The 17128-nt window shown below is 39.5% G+C and overlaps 1 protein-coding gene across 6 annotated transcripts in view; it reads right to left on the bottom strand.

The window, feature by feature from the left end:
- The window catches only part of COPG2 (COPI coat complex subunit gamma 2), a 201219-nt gene that overhangs the window by 162909 nt on the left and 21182 nt on the right, over positions 1-17128 (bottom strand). Inside the window, exon 5 of one of the 6 annotated variants that reach the window (XM_055590924.1) lies at positions 15670-15749. In XM_055590924.1, the coding sequence (XP_055446899.1) occupies positions 15670-15749 (80 nt within the window). Of the gene's footprint in view, positions 1-11114; positions 11398-12336; positions 12752-12843; positions 13254-13413; positions 13860-15669; positions 15750-17128 lie in introns of those variants that run through there. The other 5 variants (XM_055590925.1, XM_055590926.1, XM_055590928.1 and 2 more) reach the window with 5 other exon arrangements.

Genomic DNA, 17128 nt, shown 5'->3' on the forward strand with positions numbered 1-17128 from the left:
TTTGCAAAGCAGAAACAGAGACACAGATATAAAGAACATACATATGGACACCAAGGCGGGTAGACTGTGAGGATAAACTGAAAGCTTGGGATTGACATATATACACTCCTATGTAAAAACAGGTCACTAATGAGAACCTACTGTATAGCACAGGGAAAAATAAAGAAGGTACAATCTTCTTTATTGTAGAACATTTGCTTTTAGGACATTTGTTAAAGTAACTTTGTGAATGCATTTCAATATACATTAGGTGCAGACAAATATTGTTTGATTCCAATTATATGAGATACCCAGAATGAGAACAAGACCCAGTTTCCCCCTCAGTCAGTCTATCCCATCGGGAAGCTCCATAAGCCTCTTATCTTTCTACATCAGAGGGCAGACAGACTGAAAACCACAATCACAGGAAACTAACCAATCCAATCACATGGACCACAGCCATCTCTTCACTCTTACCATCTCCTGTTTGATCACTTCCAATCTGCCTTGATTCATGGACCTAACATTCCCAGTTCCTATGCAATATTGCTCTTTACAGCATCAGATCTTGCTTCCATCACCAGTCACATCCACAACTGGGTGTTGTTTTTGCTTTGGCTCCATCTCTTTATTCTTTCTGGAGTTGTTTCTCCACTGATCTCTAGTAGCATACTGGGCACCTACTGACCTGGGGAGTTCGTGTTTCAGTGTCCTATCTTTTTGCCTTTTCATACTGTTCATGGGGTTCTCAAGGCAAGAATACTGAAGTGGTTTGTCATTCCCTTCTCCAGCGGACCACAGTTTGTCAGAACTCTCCACCATGACCCGTCCGTCTTGGGTGGCCCTACACGGCATGGCTCGTTGTTTCACTGAGTTAGACAAGGCTGTGACCCCACAAGAGACTGTCCTGGACTTGCCTGTGGGTGTCTGGGAGTCTCTGGCAGAGGTGTGGGTCGGTGGTGGCCTGCTGCAGGGTTGGGGGCACTGAGTATAGCAGTACATGCCTGGGATCTTTTGAGGGAGGTCACCATTATCTTCATTAGCTCCACCATATTTTGGACCCAGGTAAAGAGCAGGGAGGGAACACAGCTCCACCCATCAACAGAAAACTGGATTAAAGATTTACTGAGTCAAATTCATAGAGTCCAAAAATACACTGGTATGTGCCAGGGGCTGGAGGTGGGGGTGGAGAGGGGAAATGGGGAGTTAAGAGTTTAATGGGGACAGAGTTGTAGTTTAGGAAGGTGAAAAATTTGGGAGATGGATGATGAGAGTTGCACAACAATGTGAATGTACTCTGTGCTACTGACCTGTACAGTTAAGTATGGTTAAAATAGTATGCTTTATATTATGTGACTGTGTGCATGCTTGGCTGCTCAGTCATGTCCAATTTTTTACATCTCCATGGACTGTAGCCCACCAAGCTCTTCTGTGCATAGGATTCTCCAGGCAAGAATACTGGAGTGGGTTGCCATGCCCTCCCCTCCAGGGAATCTTCCAGACCCAGGGATAGAGCCCACTTATACCTGTGTCTCTTGCACTGGAGGCAGATTCTTTTCCTGCTGAGTTATGGAGAAAGACTTTTACCACAATAAAATAAAATTTTTTTTCTTTAAACAAAAGAAAGAAATTGACTAAAATGATTACTTCAAGATGTCTCTTTCTCAGGAATGGCTTTCTAAAATGACAACTGTCAATGATTTCAGACCCTTCTATGGAGCTGCAAAAGCAGGCAGGGGAGTGTGGACTGAGGTACAAAATTTCTTGTCCCTAATTTTAAAAGGTTTCTAATCTTTAGACTATTCATTCTTTTGTCTTTCCTTCTCCTGTCTTCTGTGCACTTACAGTACCCTCAAATTGACTCTCCATCTCCTCTCTCACTCAGTTCCCCTCACATAATCCAGAATGGCCTCCAACTCACTTCATCAGGGCACCAAGAGGAGAAAGGCTGAATAATTGACAGTCCTTCAGTTTCCTTCATTTTTCAATTATTAAAGTATTTTACTCTGGTAACAATCCATTCTCAATATATTCAGAAAGGTATAAAATATAAAGTCTAAGTCTGTCCTCATACACCCTAGCCTGTAGTGCCACTGAACCAGAAACAGTCATTATGAATAGTCCCTTATGTTTCCTTAAGGAAGCTCTTAAAATACATATTTACAACCACAGGGGTTTATTAAAATGCAGATATCCACTCCTCTGGTACCTTCAAATATAGTTAATGACATAATCTGAGAATCTTTCCATACAGGCAGATTTTAAAAAAATTTTTAGATATTTATGTTTTAAAAAATATATAAATGTATATCTAAAATCTTGTTAATGGCAGCACAGATTTTCATTGTTTGGTACAAATAATTTATCAACCAGTCTTTTTCACAAATATTTGCATTTTTCCAATTAGATAAAAACTGAGGTTTGGCAGGATTAGTTCTTCTAAGGCTTCTTTCCTTTGCCTGTTGATAGCATGGAAGTAGTCATAATAATGTATAAACAAAAAGGCATGTAAAAGAATGAAACCAGAACACTTTCTAACACCATACACAAAAATAAACTCAAAATGGATTAAAGATCTAAATGTAAGACCAGAAACCATTAAACTCTAAGAGGAAAATAGGCAAAACACTCTCCAACATAAACCACAGGAGGATCCTCTATGACCCACCTCCCAGAATATTGGAAATAAAAGCAAAAATAAACAAATGGGACCTAATTAAAATTAAAAGCTTCTGCACAACAAAGGAAACTACAAGCAAGGTGAAAAGACAGCCTTAAGACTGGGAGAAAATAATAGCAAACGAAGCAACGGAAAAAGAATTAATCTCAAAAATATACAAGCAACTCCTGCAGCTCAATTCCAGAAAAATAAAAGACCCAACCAAAAAAATGGGCCAAAGAACTAAATAGACATTTCTCCGAAGAAGACATACAGATGGCTAACAAACACATGAAAAGATGCTCAACATCACTCATTATCAGAGACATGCAAATCAAAACCACAATGAGGTACCATTTCATGCCAGTCAGAATGGCTGCTATCAAAAAGTCTACAAGCAATAAATGCTGCAGAGGGTGTGGAGAAAAGGGAACCCTCTTACACTGTTGGTGGGAATGCAAACTAGTACAGCCACTATGGAGAACAGTGTGGAGATTCCTTAAAAAACTGGAAACAGAACTGCCATACGACCCAGCAATCCCACTGCTGGGCATACACAATGAGGAAACCATAACTGAAACAGACACGGGTACCCCAATGTTCATCCGAGCACTGTTTATAATAGCCAAGACATGGAAGCAACCTAGATGTCCATCAGCAGATGAATGGATAAGAAAGCTGTGGTACATATACACAATGGAATATTACTCAGCCATTAAAAAGAATACATTTGAACTAGTTCTAATGAGGTGGATGAAACTGGAGCCTATTATACAGAGTGAAGTAAGCCAAAAAGAAAAACACCAGTACAGTATACTAATACATATATATGGAATTTAGAAGGAAGGTAACAATAACCCTGTATGAGAGACAGCAAAAGAGACACAGATGTACTGAACAGTCTTTTGGACTCTGTGGGAGAGGGTAAGGGTGGGATGATATGGGAGAATGGCATTGAAACATGTAAAATATCATATGTGAAACGAATCGCCAGTCCAGGTTCGATGCATGATACAGGATGCTCCGGGCTGGTGCACTGGGATGACCCAGAGGGATGGTATGGGGAGGGAGGTGGGAGGGGGTTCAGGATGGGGAACACATGTATACCCATGGTGGACTCAAGTAAATGTATGGCAAAACCAATACAATATTGTAAAGAAAAGTAAATTAATTATTTTTTTAAAAAGGCATGGCTACATTCCAAAAAAACTTTACTTACAAAATGGTGCAACAGCTTTGGCCACTGGCCACAGTTTGCCAACAGCTGCTCTGAACTTCTGTTTAGCTTAGGCTGCCCTGACAGTAAAGGCTTACCTACAGTTAAGTTTATTTGGGAATGTGTTCTGAGGGAGAAGTAAAAGATAAGGAAGTAAACAAAGGAGGAGGGAAAATCAACCCAGACAAGTTTTCTCTAGTGAATTACTGCCACAAGCACCTGGTTATTTAATGAGCAACCTACTGAGGAACCTAATGAAATATATCTCAGCAACCACACATTCAAGGAATGAAAAAGAATTTATCCACAAGCTCTTTGCCCCTGGTAGAGAGTTAACCCCAGAGTTAACTCCCCATTCTCTTAACATTCACATGTTAACTCACAAATATGATTTCACAGTATGTACAAGAAATCTCAGGGCAGAAAGCAAAATGTTCACCACATGCTTCAAGTGAAGCACTATCGATGCAAGTAAGCTGGACCCTCATGGAAATGCTGACCACAGCCACGACTGGAACCAAAGATGAGGCTGAAGAAACGTGAAGTGGCTTGAAAGCGGCACCCAGTATGGCTCATCCTTTGTACCCCTCAAATTGGAACATGTCTTCCATTGAATCTACTCTATCACTGAGTCTTCAGGATGGTACCGTTCACTATTTCTACAAGACACAGGAAGATGAGTAGAACATGGTAGAATCCTTGCTGCTACAGCTCATTTCAAAGCCATAACCGATACTCATCATCTCCTTCATATAACCATCCATTCTGTATTTCCCTCACTCTTGGCCAGCACTTCATCTTATCTTGGTTATGCCTCTAGTAGGTGACTCAAACCTTTATCCCAAGGGATCCACACCTTTTGTTGGTTTTACCCTGGTTGGACCATTGGTTGTTCTCTAATCATCACTTTCCCATGCATGAATGCACCAAAATATACTTGAGTGAATACTCTGAATTCTGGATACAGTCCTCTCTGTCACCTTTATATGAACAACCCTAGATCCTGGTAGGAATCAAGGTCAATTACCTCTATGAGTACATCACCGCCTCCCATTGCCCGCTGGTCCACTAGGCATGAAGAACACAAAGTGACCCAATAATAGTCATTATTTTGAATGTTTAACTGGTTCACTTGCTGCTCCAGGGCTGTTCTGACTCTGGAGTGTGTGATGCCTTAGGTTTGCCAACCTGTTACTCAGACATGTAGTATCCAGAAGTGTGGGACAACTCTGAGCTGAAGATAATCCATAACCAACGGGAACCAGGGATCAATGGGTTAAGTGCTTCCCCTTTTTCATCCCTTGAAAACATTGTCCCCTGGGAACTGGGACCTCTAATCCATACTTAGAGTGAGAAGTGGAAGAATAAATTCTCCAAGTGGGTCACTGGGAGTGAGGGAGAGGGGCTGGTCCTCTTTCTAACTATGGATTTCTGGACCCACCTGGTCTATTTACTGGCAACAGTACCATACACTGGCAACTGATCCAGTGCATACATGGCATCTTGGAGGAGAATTCCCAACCTCACAGGGTCTACCTCCAACCTACTACTTCAGCTGAGTAGTCAACAGGCCGTGTCGTCATGGCAGCTGGCTGTCTCCTTCTAGGTGACACACAATGTAGCAGAACTACTGCCCTCCTCCCTAGTCATGAACCCACGTCACTCCATTTTTGCCATAAAATGAGTGGCAGTGTCATGTAGGATACCATGACAATAAATCAAGAATAACTGTTTATACAACAACTTGCACCTACTGCAAACCTCTCGTTTATTCTCTATTTTATGGTGTTTGGGTCATGCAATTAAAAAAAAATTATATAGTCAAATTTATCAACCCTTTCTTTCACTGCCTCTGGATTTTAGTGGTAATTACAAACCTTTTCCCCACAGCAAAGTTTTCCTTTAGTACTTACATAGCTTCATCTTTTAAAATTTATATTCCTTATCTTTTCAGAGTTTACTTATTTATATGTTGTGAAATACAGATCAAATTTTATCTTTTTATAAGTGGCTACTCAGTTGTCCCAGCATCATGTATAAAAAAGTACACGTTAAGCTGGAAAGAGAAAAATATTGTATATTAATACAAATAGATGAAATCTAGAAAAATGGTACTGACGAACCTATTTGTAGGGCAGCAATAGAGACACAGATGTAGAGAACAGACTTGTGTCCACAGCAGGTGAAGGAAAGGGTGGGACAAACTGAAAAAGCAGCATGGACATATATACACTACCATGTACAGAAGAAACAGCTAGTGGGAAGATGCTGTAGAGCACAGGGAGCTCAGCTCCACGCTCTGTGATGATGTACAGGGGTGGAATGAAAGGGAGGTGGGGAGGAGGCTCAGGAGGAAGGGGATATATGTATATTTACAGCTGATATACACTGTTGTATAGCAGAAACTTACACAACATTGTAAAGCAATGTTATACTTCAATTAAAAAATAAATTACAAAAAAAAAAAAAAAAAGATCCTGCATGCCGCAACTAAAACCCAGCACAGCCAAATAAATTACTTTTTCTAAAGTACATGTTTGAAATTGGAGCCTATTATACAGAGTGAAGTAAGCCAAAAAGAAAAACACTAATACAGTATACTAATGCATATATATGGAATTTAGAAAGATGGTAACGATAACCCTGTATGTGAGACAGCAAAAGAGACACAGATGTATAGAACAGTCTTTTGGACTCTGTGGGAGAGGGCGAGGGCAGGATGATATGGAAGAATGGCACTGAAACATGTAAATTATCATATGTGAATATGTGAATCCAGTCCAGGTTTGATGCATGATACAGGGTGCTCGGGGCTGGTGTACTGGGATAACCCAGAGGGATGGGATGGGGAGGGAGGTGGGAGGGGGGTTCAGGATGGGGAACACATGTACACCCACGGCGGATTCAAGTCAATGTATGGCAAAACCAATACAATATTGTAAATAAAAGTAAATAAATAAACAGAAAAAAAAATAAAGTACATGTTTACCCCAGTGATTAGAGATGCCACCTTCATTATACACTAAATTTTCACATATACTTGGGTCTAATTCTGCACTTTCCATTTGTATCAGAGAAGTCCAAAAAATGTGGATCAGTACAGCCGAGGTGAAGCTTTACTAGCCATAGTGATAGTTTCCACTGGTCTCTTTGTCTATGGTACTGACTCCTACCAGAAGCATATGGGAAATCCAACTCCTCTACATCCTTGGTAATATTTGGTAAAGTGAGTCTATTTAATTTTTAGTTGATTCAAAGATGTATAGTGGTATCTCATTGTGGTTTTAAATGGCACATCTCAGGGTTTCAGGTGTCTGAAATACTGCTGTCACATCACAGTAATGTTCCAGAACTAGGGCTGGCCTCAAGCAAGACCAGAAAGTAAAGAGAAAAACAAGAACAAACAAGGACTCTGCCCCCATGCTCTCCAGCTTGCAGAGGTCTTGTCTTTAACCTGTGCTCAGGATTGAGACAGGCTTCAGTCTTTGTTGACTCCTCCCACCATACAGTTCTTGGATTAGTCCATTCTTGGTCCAAAATAACCATGAAACTCACCATATTGTTATTCATTCAGTTCAGTCACTCAATCATGTCCGACTCTTTGCGACCCCGTGGATTGCGGCACACCAGGCTTCCCTGTCCATCACCAACTCCTGGAGCTTGCTCAAACTCATGTCCATCAAGTTGGTGATGCCATCCAACCATCTCAATCCTCTGTTGTCCCCTTCTCCTCCTGCCTTCAATCCTTCCCAGCACCAGGGTCTTTTCCAGTGAGTCAGTTCTCTGCATCAGGTGGCCAAAGTATTGGAGTTTCAGCTTCAGCATCAGTCCCTCCAATGAATATTCAGGACTAATTTCCTTTAGGATGGACTGGTTTGATCTCCTTGCAGTGCAAAGGACTCTCAAGAGTCTTTTTCAACACCACAGTTCAAAAGCAGCAATTCTTTGGCACTCAGCTTTCTTTATGGCCCAACTCTCACAGCTATACATGACTACTGGAAAAACTATAGATTTGACTAGACAGACCTTTGTTGGCAAAGTAATGTCTCTGCTTTTTAATCTGCTGTCTAGGTTGGTCACAGCTTTTCTTTCAATGAGCAAGTGTCTTTTAGTTTAATGGCTGCAGTCACCATCTGTAGTAATTTTGGAGCCCAAAATAATTAAGTCTCTCACTGTTTCCACTGTTTCCCCATCTATTTGCAATGAAGTGATGGGACTGGATGCCATGATCTAATTCACTGTTATTATTCAAAGGCCTCAGGTATACCTGTATACCTTTCTATACCTCTGTCCAGAGGTTTTTGTTGTAATTATTGGAATAGATGACCTGTCATGACCTTACTTCATCTTGGCTAGAATTAGAAGTCCCCTGACCTTCCCTTTTACTCACTGGTGTTCATTAAAGAAGAGAAGGGAATTTTATGACTTGGCATCATTTTCATCATTTTCTCTCAAAAGTCTTCCACAATTTCATTTTAATAGAGAATAAGAATTGAAATAAACTGGGGCAGTGTGCGTGTCAACTGGGCAAGAGAGAGGGAAGAAAAGCAGCATATAGAAAGGTTTCACAACACCCATTAAACCCACTGAGACAGTTAATTTTCTGTGTCAACTTCACTGAGTTAAGGGATGCCCAGATAACTGGTAAAATATTACTTCTGGGTGTGTCTGCTGCTGCTGCTGCTAAGTCGCTTCAGTCGTGTCCGACTCTGTGCAACCCCATAGACGGCAGCCCACCAGACTCCCCCGTCCCTGGGATTCTCCAGGCAAGAACACTGGAATGGGCTGCCATTTCCTTCTCCAATGCATGAAAGTGAAAAGTGAAAGTGAAGTCGCTCAGTCGTGTCTGACCCTCAGCGACCCCATGGACTGCAGCCCACCAGGCTCCTCCATCCATGGGATTTTCCAGGCAAGAGTACTGGAGTGGGATGCCATTGCCTTCTCCGACTAGGAGAGCTTTTTCCAGAAGAGACTGGCATTTGAATCAGTAAGCTGAATAAAGAACAGAACAGCCACTTCTGTGGAAAAAATAAAATGGAGTATCAGATATGCAAGAAAATTCAGTTCTACGGTTCTGAAAGCCAAAGATGGTAGAACTTCATGGAGTGTTTAACTATATTAAAGCTAAGAGAGTGGCCAAGTAAAATATGGACTGAAAACTCAGCTTTTGGGATTCTGCAATTAAGAGATTACTAGAAATCTTTGAGAGAGAAGTTTCACTAGAGTGATGGCTAAGTCAAATTAGAATAGTATCTCACTTCCTTTCTTATTCTACACCAAGTCCTGGTAGACATAATGTCAGGGACAGCACCACCATTCAAATCGAAAGGCTGTTTCAGGCTTGAATATTTCTTACCAAGTCTGTGGATGGTCTTAGCTTCTTGCTTCCTTCAGAAACTAAAGTACTATCTTCCTCTTGCCCACATCCTCACATTATTCCCACAACTGATATCAAAACTGCCTGCCCAGACAGTCATTCCCATAGCCCTTAGCCCCCTTATTTCTTCCTAAACCACAGTCTCTAAACTGAGACTGTGAAATTTCCTGAGACTAGGGATATAACTAATCACATACTGATATCCACTCCCCCACGGTACTTGCCATGTGAGCCATGGGTCAGTCCTCAGGACTCAATCCCAGAATTCTAAGCAATCTTCAGATGCAGACTTTCACTGGTGAGTCTCATCAGACAGGGGTAGAACAGTGTGACCAGACTGTCCATATACTTGACCATCCTTAAGCCACTAACTAAATCTGTGTTTTTTCTTTAAATGAGTTTTAATTTATATACAATTTAAAAATGTCAGCTTAAGTGTTTGGTTAGATGGCATTTGGAGTCACTCATGTAAGCTCTACCCAAAATAAATACTGTATACTTCCTTCATCTCGGAAAGCTCCCTCATTCCCACATCTAGTCAGTTTCCTCGAATCTACCAGACTTCTGGTTTCTATCACCACAGCTGAGTTTTGGCTGGTCTTTGAATTTATATAAAAAGAGTCATCCAAGCATTCTTTTTGTGTGTCTTCTTTTGTTCCAACATACTATTTTAGGAGTGTGTCTGTGTTGTTGCTTGAATCAGCAATTTGTTCTTTTTTATTGCTGAGTAGTGATCCACTATATTAATAAAACACAATTTGTTTAGCCATCCTCCTGTTGATGAACCTTTGGGTTGTTTCTAGTTTAGGGCTATCACAAAGCTGTAATCAAATTCTTGTACAGTCTTTTTCTGTGGTCAAAGATTTTCATTTTCTTGGGTAAATATATAGCAGTAAAATCACTGGTCACAGGGTAGGTATATGTTTAACTTCATAAGCAACTGCCAAACCTTTTCTGAGGTTGCTGTACCATTCTACATTCCCATCTACAATCTATGACAGCTTCAACTGCTCCATACACTGGATACTGGAGTAGGGTTGTTGATTTAGTACTGTCAGCCTTTGCTGGTTTAACCATTTTAGTGAATGTGAAAGATACCTTACTGAAGTTTTTCATTTCCCTGATGACTAATAATATTGAGAACATTGCCATGTGCTTATTGGCTCTTTATATATATTCTTTAGTGAAGTGTATGCCTTCAGATCTTCTCAATATCCATGCTAACATAATTGCCTATGGATACAGAATGGTCATCTAATACATTCGTTTTCTATTCCTGCTACAACAAATGACCACAATTAAGAGGCTTAAAATAATAAAAGTACATTATCTTATAGTTAGTTCTATGGGCTAGAATTCCAACTTGGTCTCACTGGGCTAAAATCATGTCAGCAGGCCTGCATCCATCTAATAGGCAAAATACATTCACCCCATCCCAAGATTCCCCCAAATCAACACATTACAACATTAGCTCAAAGTCCAAAATCTCACTTAAATCTCACCCAACTCAAAGCACCAATCTTATTATCAAAAATCATAAGGGATGGGTGAGAAAGGGTATAATTTATCCTGAGGCAAAATTCCTCTCTACCCGTGGACATGCTAAACTTTAAAAAGTTCCATGCTCTGAAACACAAAGATGGGACCTGGCATCGCAGAACACACACAAACATTTCTATTCAAAAAGAGAAAATGGAAGGCTAAAAAAGAGTTACTGGCCCCTGACGATTCTGAAATCCATCCAGGCAAACAGGAAGAGGGTTCAAGTCCTAAGCAGAATTCACTAGGTTCTCAGCTCTACCCTATGGGCCTGCAGCTCTGCCCTCTGAGCCATCCTTCCTTTTTATAAAGGGCAGCCTGTGTTTAAAGCTGAGGAGTCTTACCAGCCTGTCTCCTGCCTGCAGAATTTTGGGGCTCTGACAGCTCTCTTTCACTTCGTCTCTGGTCCTTTCAGTCCACGCTGGCAGTGTTTCTGCTGGTGTAAGGTTCTCAAGCGCCTTGTGGGACTACCATATTTGTACAGACTTACTCCACTAGTCAAGAGGTTCCTCCACAGATCTTGCCTAGATAATCCCATCTCTATTTTCAGCTTCTGCTTAGATGCTGAGGGAATCTATGAGTCACACCCTTGATCTCTCAGAGTGGTTTGTGTGAGTGAATACTCTGACCTTTTAATCTGAGGTTTGAGCAAAAGGCTATACAGTAACTGATTTTTTTCCTCTAAAGAATGCTTTCCAAACACACATCTCTAGATTTGAGCATCCTCTGCCATTTTTGTAGGCTGAGAATTTCCAAAATCAGCAACTTCTGCTTTATTTTTGTTATGTTTTTGAGGTGTAATTGATCAGACAACATTATATTAGTTTCAGGTGTACAACATAACGATTCGGTATTTATCAAGATCTCCTGGTTCACATTTAACAGGTCTCTCCTCAATTTTTACTGTACTCTCAAATTTCACTAAATGACAAAGAGAGAAATCAAGTCACACCTCAACATTCTGCTTAGAAATCTCAGTTAAATATCCAAATTCATGTTTGCAAGCCCCTCTTTCCACCTAGGGCAGGATACAGTGCGACTAAGCTTCCTGCCACACTATAACAAGGATCCCTGTCCCCCAGTTTCTATTAATAATAGAAACTTCTTCCTCATTTTCTCCTGAGCCCTCACCACCAGCACCTTTAATGTCCATGTTTACAATGATACCTGATAAACGTTTTCTCTATCCTGCTGCTCACTTCCTTCTTAGTCTAGAAGAGGCATTAATGGTCATATTTCTACCAACAGTTTGTTCAAGGCAGTGCAGAATTTTTCTATCATGCTCCCCAAACTCTGCCAGCACCTGCTCACTACCCAATTACAAAGCCATTTCCACATTCTTAGGTATTTGTTACAGCAGCCCCCCACTTTCAGGTATCAAAGGCTCTTACTAGTTTTCTTTTTTCCAGTTTTGAGACGTGAGTGACATATAACACTGTCTAACTTTAAAGTGTACAAGGTACTGATCTGATACACTAGTATACTGCAAAATCCAGTAGATTTCAATTGTTGCTGTAACAAATTATCACAAACTTAAGAGGCTTAAGACAACATTCATTTCTTTACCTTGCAGTTCTTTAAGGTGAGGTCCAACACAGGCCTCAGTAGGCTAGGATCAAGGTATGAGCAAGAAGGCATTCTTTCTGGGGGCTGTTGGGGTTCATCCATTTCCCTGCCTTTTCCAACTTCTGAGGTTACCCATATTTCCTTGGTTTGTGGTCCCCTCCTCCATCTCCAAATCCAGCAAAAACAGTGCAACTCTGTGGCCCTGCTTCCACCATCACATCCCTTTACTGAGGCTTTTCTTCAGCCTCTCTCTTCTACGTAAGGACACTTAGCCTTGTATTGGGCCCACGTGGATAACCCAGGATACACTCCCCATCTGCTGATTAGCAACTGGAATTCCCCTTTGCCATGGACCATACTGACAGGTCCTAGGAATTAGGACAGGGAGGCCTTGCGGGTGGAAGGTATATTATTCTGCCCACAACATCTACTAAGCACCTCAAACAAACAAGAAGCAAACCACAATGTAAAGCGGCCTAACAGGACTCAGGTGGAAGTACTACCTACCAGCTACACGAGGAACGAAAATCCTCAATCAACAGTTGATACTCTTATTTTTAACTTTTCCACTATTCAGGGAGACTAGCAATCTCGGTCAGAGAAGGCAATGGCACCCCACTCCAGTACTCTTGCCTGGAAAATCCCATGGACGGAGGAGCCTGGTAGGCTGCAGTACATGGGGTTGCCAAGAGTCGGACACGACTGAGCGACTTCACTTTCACTCTTCATGCATTGAAGAAGGAAATGGCAACCCACTCCAGTGTTCTTGCCTGGAGAATCCCAGGGACGGGGGAGCCTGGTGGGCTGCCGTCTATGGGGTCGCACAGGGTCGGACACAAGTGAAGCGATTTAGCAGCAGCAGCAATCTTGGTGAAGATTTTCTTTTTGTTTTTTATTTGTGCCACTTGTGGTGAGTTAACTAATCTTACTTAAGTACCCATTTTCAATCCCTTCTCTCAAGCTTGCCCCTTGGGCTATAAAAGCTAAATACTCACTTTCCTGGCCTCCTAAGGTTAGTCATAACACAGTTGTGCCAAATGAAATCTAAAAATTGCCTTGGGAAAAGCTTTTGCATACCTGATGAAAGAGGCAGATGGTGCTGGCTTTCTCTGGACCCCTTCCCGGTACCCATCCCATCTTGAATGGTGCACTGCCAGTAATTCAGGCATCTATTTTGCAATAATGTGAGGATGTCCCAAAGAATTTAAGACATGTCAGCCCTGACACTGCTGAGCCACTGAAGCAACACCAGTTTCTCTGCCTATTTTACGTGTTACTATTTACATCTGGCTCTGTTCTTTTCAGCTGAAAGCTTTACTAATTGAAACTTCAACACAACTGCTGGTTAAGCATAAGTATCCTCCTCCAAAATTTATTTTGCTATACAAATATCAGATTCAATTGAATGAGTTATAATTAATAACTATTAACTATAACTATTAAAAACTATTTTTCTACATAACATTTGTTAAATGTCTTGGGACTCTAAATTACACATTCTCATTCTAGAAAATTTGAAAATTATCAAAAGTTTAAAGAATATAAATAGCCACAATTCCAAACACCCAGAGGTAACTTACTGGTAATGAATCAGTGTATTTTCAGCCATAAATTTTTATAAATATACTTAGAATATTTTTAAGACTATAAGGAATATACAGACTTGAATCCAACTCTCATTCAGCACTGTACTGAGGACTTTTCCATATCATTAAAGATGTTTCAAAAATATATCCAAAAAATTAAAATATTTCATCAATAATGAATGCTATCTCTGATTGTTTTCTGAGGATAATTTCATAGATGTGGAATTACTGGATTAAAGGGATAAACCCTTTCAAACATTCAACAAATGCTGCCACACTGCTTTCTAGAAAAACTGAACCAATTCATTATTCTACCTCCTGTTTACGAGAAAATCAATATCCCTTACAAGTACTGACTGACTTTTTTCTTTTTTGCCAATGTGATTGGCAAAAATATTGTAATTTCCCAAAATTTACACAGAACTCATAAACTCAGTGCAAAAACAAAAAAAGATTTAAAATGGGCAGATGTGAATAGACATTTTTCCAAAGAAGATATACAGATGGCCAACAAGTACATGAAAAGATGCTCTACTTCATTAGTTATCAGGAGAATGTAAATCAAAACCACAAAAAGATTATCACCTCACACCTATTAGAATGGCTATTAACAAAAACACAGAAATAGCAAGCGTTGAGGACATGAAGAAAAGCGAACCCTCTGCACTGCTGGTGGGAATGTAAACTGGTACAGCCATTAGGGAAAACAGTATGGAGATTCCTCAAAAAGCTGAAAATAGAACTACCATATAGCAATTCTATTTCTGGGTATTCATCTGAAGAAAACAATAACACTAATTCAAAAATATATATGCATTCCCATGTTCACTGCAGCATTACTTACAATTGCCAAGATATGGAAACAAGCTAAGTATCCACCAATAGATGAATGGATAAAGAAACTGAGGTACATATATGCACTGGAATATTATTCAGTCATTAAAAAGAATGAAATCCTGCCATTTGTGACAATATTTATGGACCCTGAGAGAGCCTTACATTAAGTGAAATAAGTCAGACAGAGACAAATACCATATAATAGTTCTTATATGTGGAATTTAAATAAGTAAATAAATATACATATATAAAACCAAGCTCATAGATACAGAGAACAGGTTAGTGGATGCCAGAGGCAGGGACTAGGGGTGAAATAGGTGAGCTGCTCGGGTTTTTGGGGTGTTTTTTTTTTTTTTTAGTTTAAATAATTTGAATTTAAAAGCATAAAAAATATTGTAACTCATTCTTGAATTTTTAATTTATATTTTTTGGTTACTAGTGAGAATGACTAAAGATATTTAGATTCTTTATATTAGTTATTTTATTAATTATCACATGGAGATAACTTTTGAAATAGAAGAGTTCTTTATATATTATAGATATTAGTCTTTTGATGTACTTATATTTTATTTCATAAAGCAACTATAATATAAAATTTTAAATTTTTAAATAATATTTTATTTCAGTGCATCATTTACTTTTTGGTTTTGTTTGATGACATACTATGATTCTAAATGTAATCAATCTATTAGCATTAGCCTTCATAACTTCCTTTTTTGCTTTATCAGACAGGGATGGTTTTCATAGGATGACAACCACATTTTAGAAAAGAATGCTCTTTGACATTATATTCTTTTTTAAATTCTTATTGGCTTTCTTACAGTCAAAATGTAAAATTAATAGAAAGAGGACAACAAATACTCCACTAAATATTTAAGTATCCCATCCCAGGTTTTAACTATTCACATACCTGCTTGTAACAATTATCACATCCTCAGAGATGGTAGCCATTTCTTTGATGGTAAGGTAGCACATTCTTCTCAATGTTTGCTAAAAAATTATTTATAAAAGGCAACAGGTTATTCATAAGGAAATGGTTTTTTAAACTGTTTGAAATGAGGACCCCAAATAGATATATTTACAAAACTATTCTTAACAAGATTATCATCTACCCTAAAAGTCCTTTTAAAAATGTCTGGATGAGGGGACTTCTGTGGCATTCCAGTGGTTAAAACACCACATTCCCAATGCTGGGGGCCTGGGTTTAATCCCTAGTCAGGTAACTAAGATCCTGAATGCTACAGGGTGTAGCCACAAAAGAGAGAGACAGAGAAATGCCCAGATGAGAAAATGTTCAGAATTCTACTATTTCCTAAACACAAGTAACTGATGCACTAAGAGTGGAAAACATCTAGATGAAAATACAAACATTCAATTCATTATATGGGTCTTTATACAGAAACACCCACACCGTGACTCTGACAGTGAGTCCAAAGAGAGGTTTTTCAGAGAGCTAAAGGCGTGCCCTAAAAAATATTTTTTCATTCTTTAAAAATATATACACAGACATGTGGACTCTGTGTTTTCCTCAGTTTAGCATATTTTTCCTTAAGGCATTTGTAGTTGTATAACTAACTTCTATTTTCAATTATCAAGATTTCTACATGGATACCTGGATCCAAAATCAGTGTTAAACTGACAATAATGAAGTTTTGCCCACCCTGTCTCCTCACCTGGATCTCCAATTTTATTTATAAACATTCATACTCAATGCTAGAAGGAGTGGTTCCTCTCGCCTGTCTTGCCTCCTTATTTATCAAGTAACTTCAAATTTCTTATGATTAGTGAAACTCAAATACCTCGGACCCAGCTTGAGTCCGAGTGGTACAAAGGATCTGCTGGAGACTACTGAGCCCGTGAAGGAACAGACAGAACAGAGTGAGGATCTTCACGGTGATTAAACACAGAAAAAAATCACCCCAGAAAGAGAAAGGCAGCATGCGGCAAATGAATGAGGCATACCACATCCATCTGAAGCTACTATGAGAAGAAAGCAAAAAATGAGAATCAAAATTTCAGAGCAAAAGAAAATTTACACTCCCTTGTAATAAAAATCTACCATGAAGCAGAATAAAACTAGAGATATTAAAAAAGTAGCTAAAGCACAAAAAATTGAGGCTCACCACTGTTAGTCATTGGGGAAATACAAATTATAGCCACATTTCAGATATCACCTCACACCTACCAAAATGGCTGAAACTTAAAAAGAGTGATAATACAGTGTTGACAAAGATGTGTTTTTAACAAGTAAAATATATGACCTAAACAAATACAAAAATGCTGAATAAAATGGAAACAAAAAGATTTTAATATGAAGCCAAAAGCAAAGTGAAGGGACATTCACAGGTGCCAAAGATGGAAAAATAAGT

This window comes from Bubalus kerabau, chromosome 8 (genome assembly GCF_029407905.1).
Source record: "Bubalus kerabau isolate K-KA32 ecotype Philippines breed swamp buffalo chromosome 8, PCC_UOA_SB_1v2, whole genome shotgun sequence".
Taxonomy (NCBI): Eukaryota; Metazoa; Chordata; class Mammalia; order Artiodactyla; family Bovidae; genus Bubalus; species Bubalus kerabau.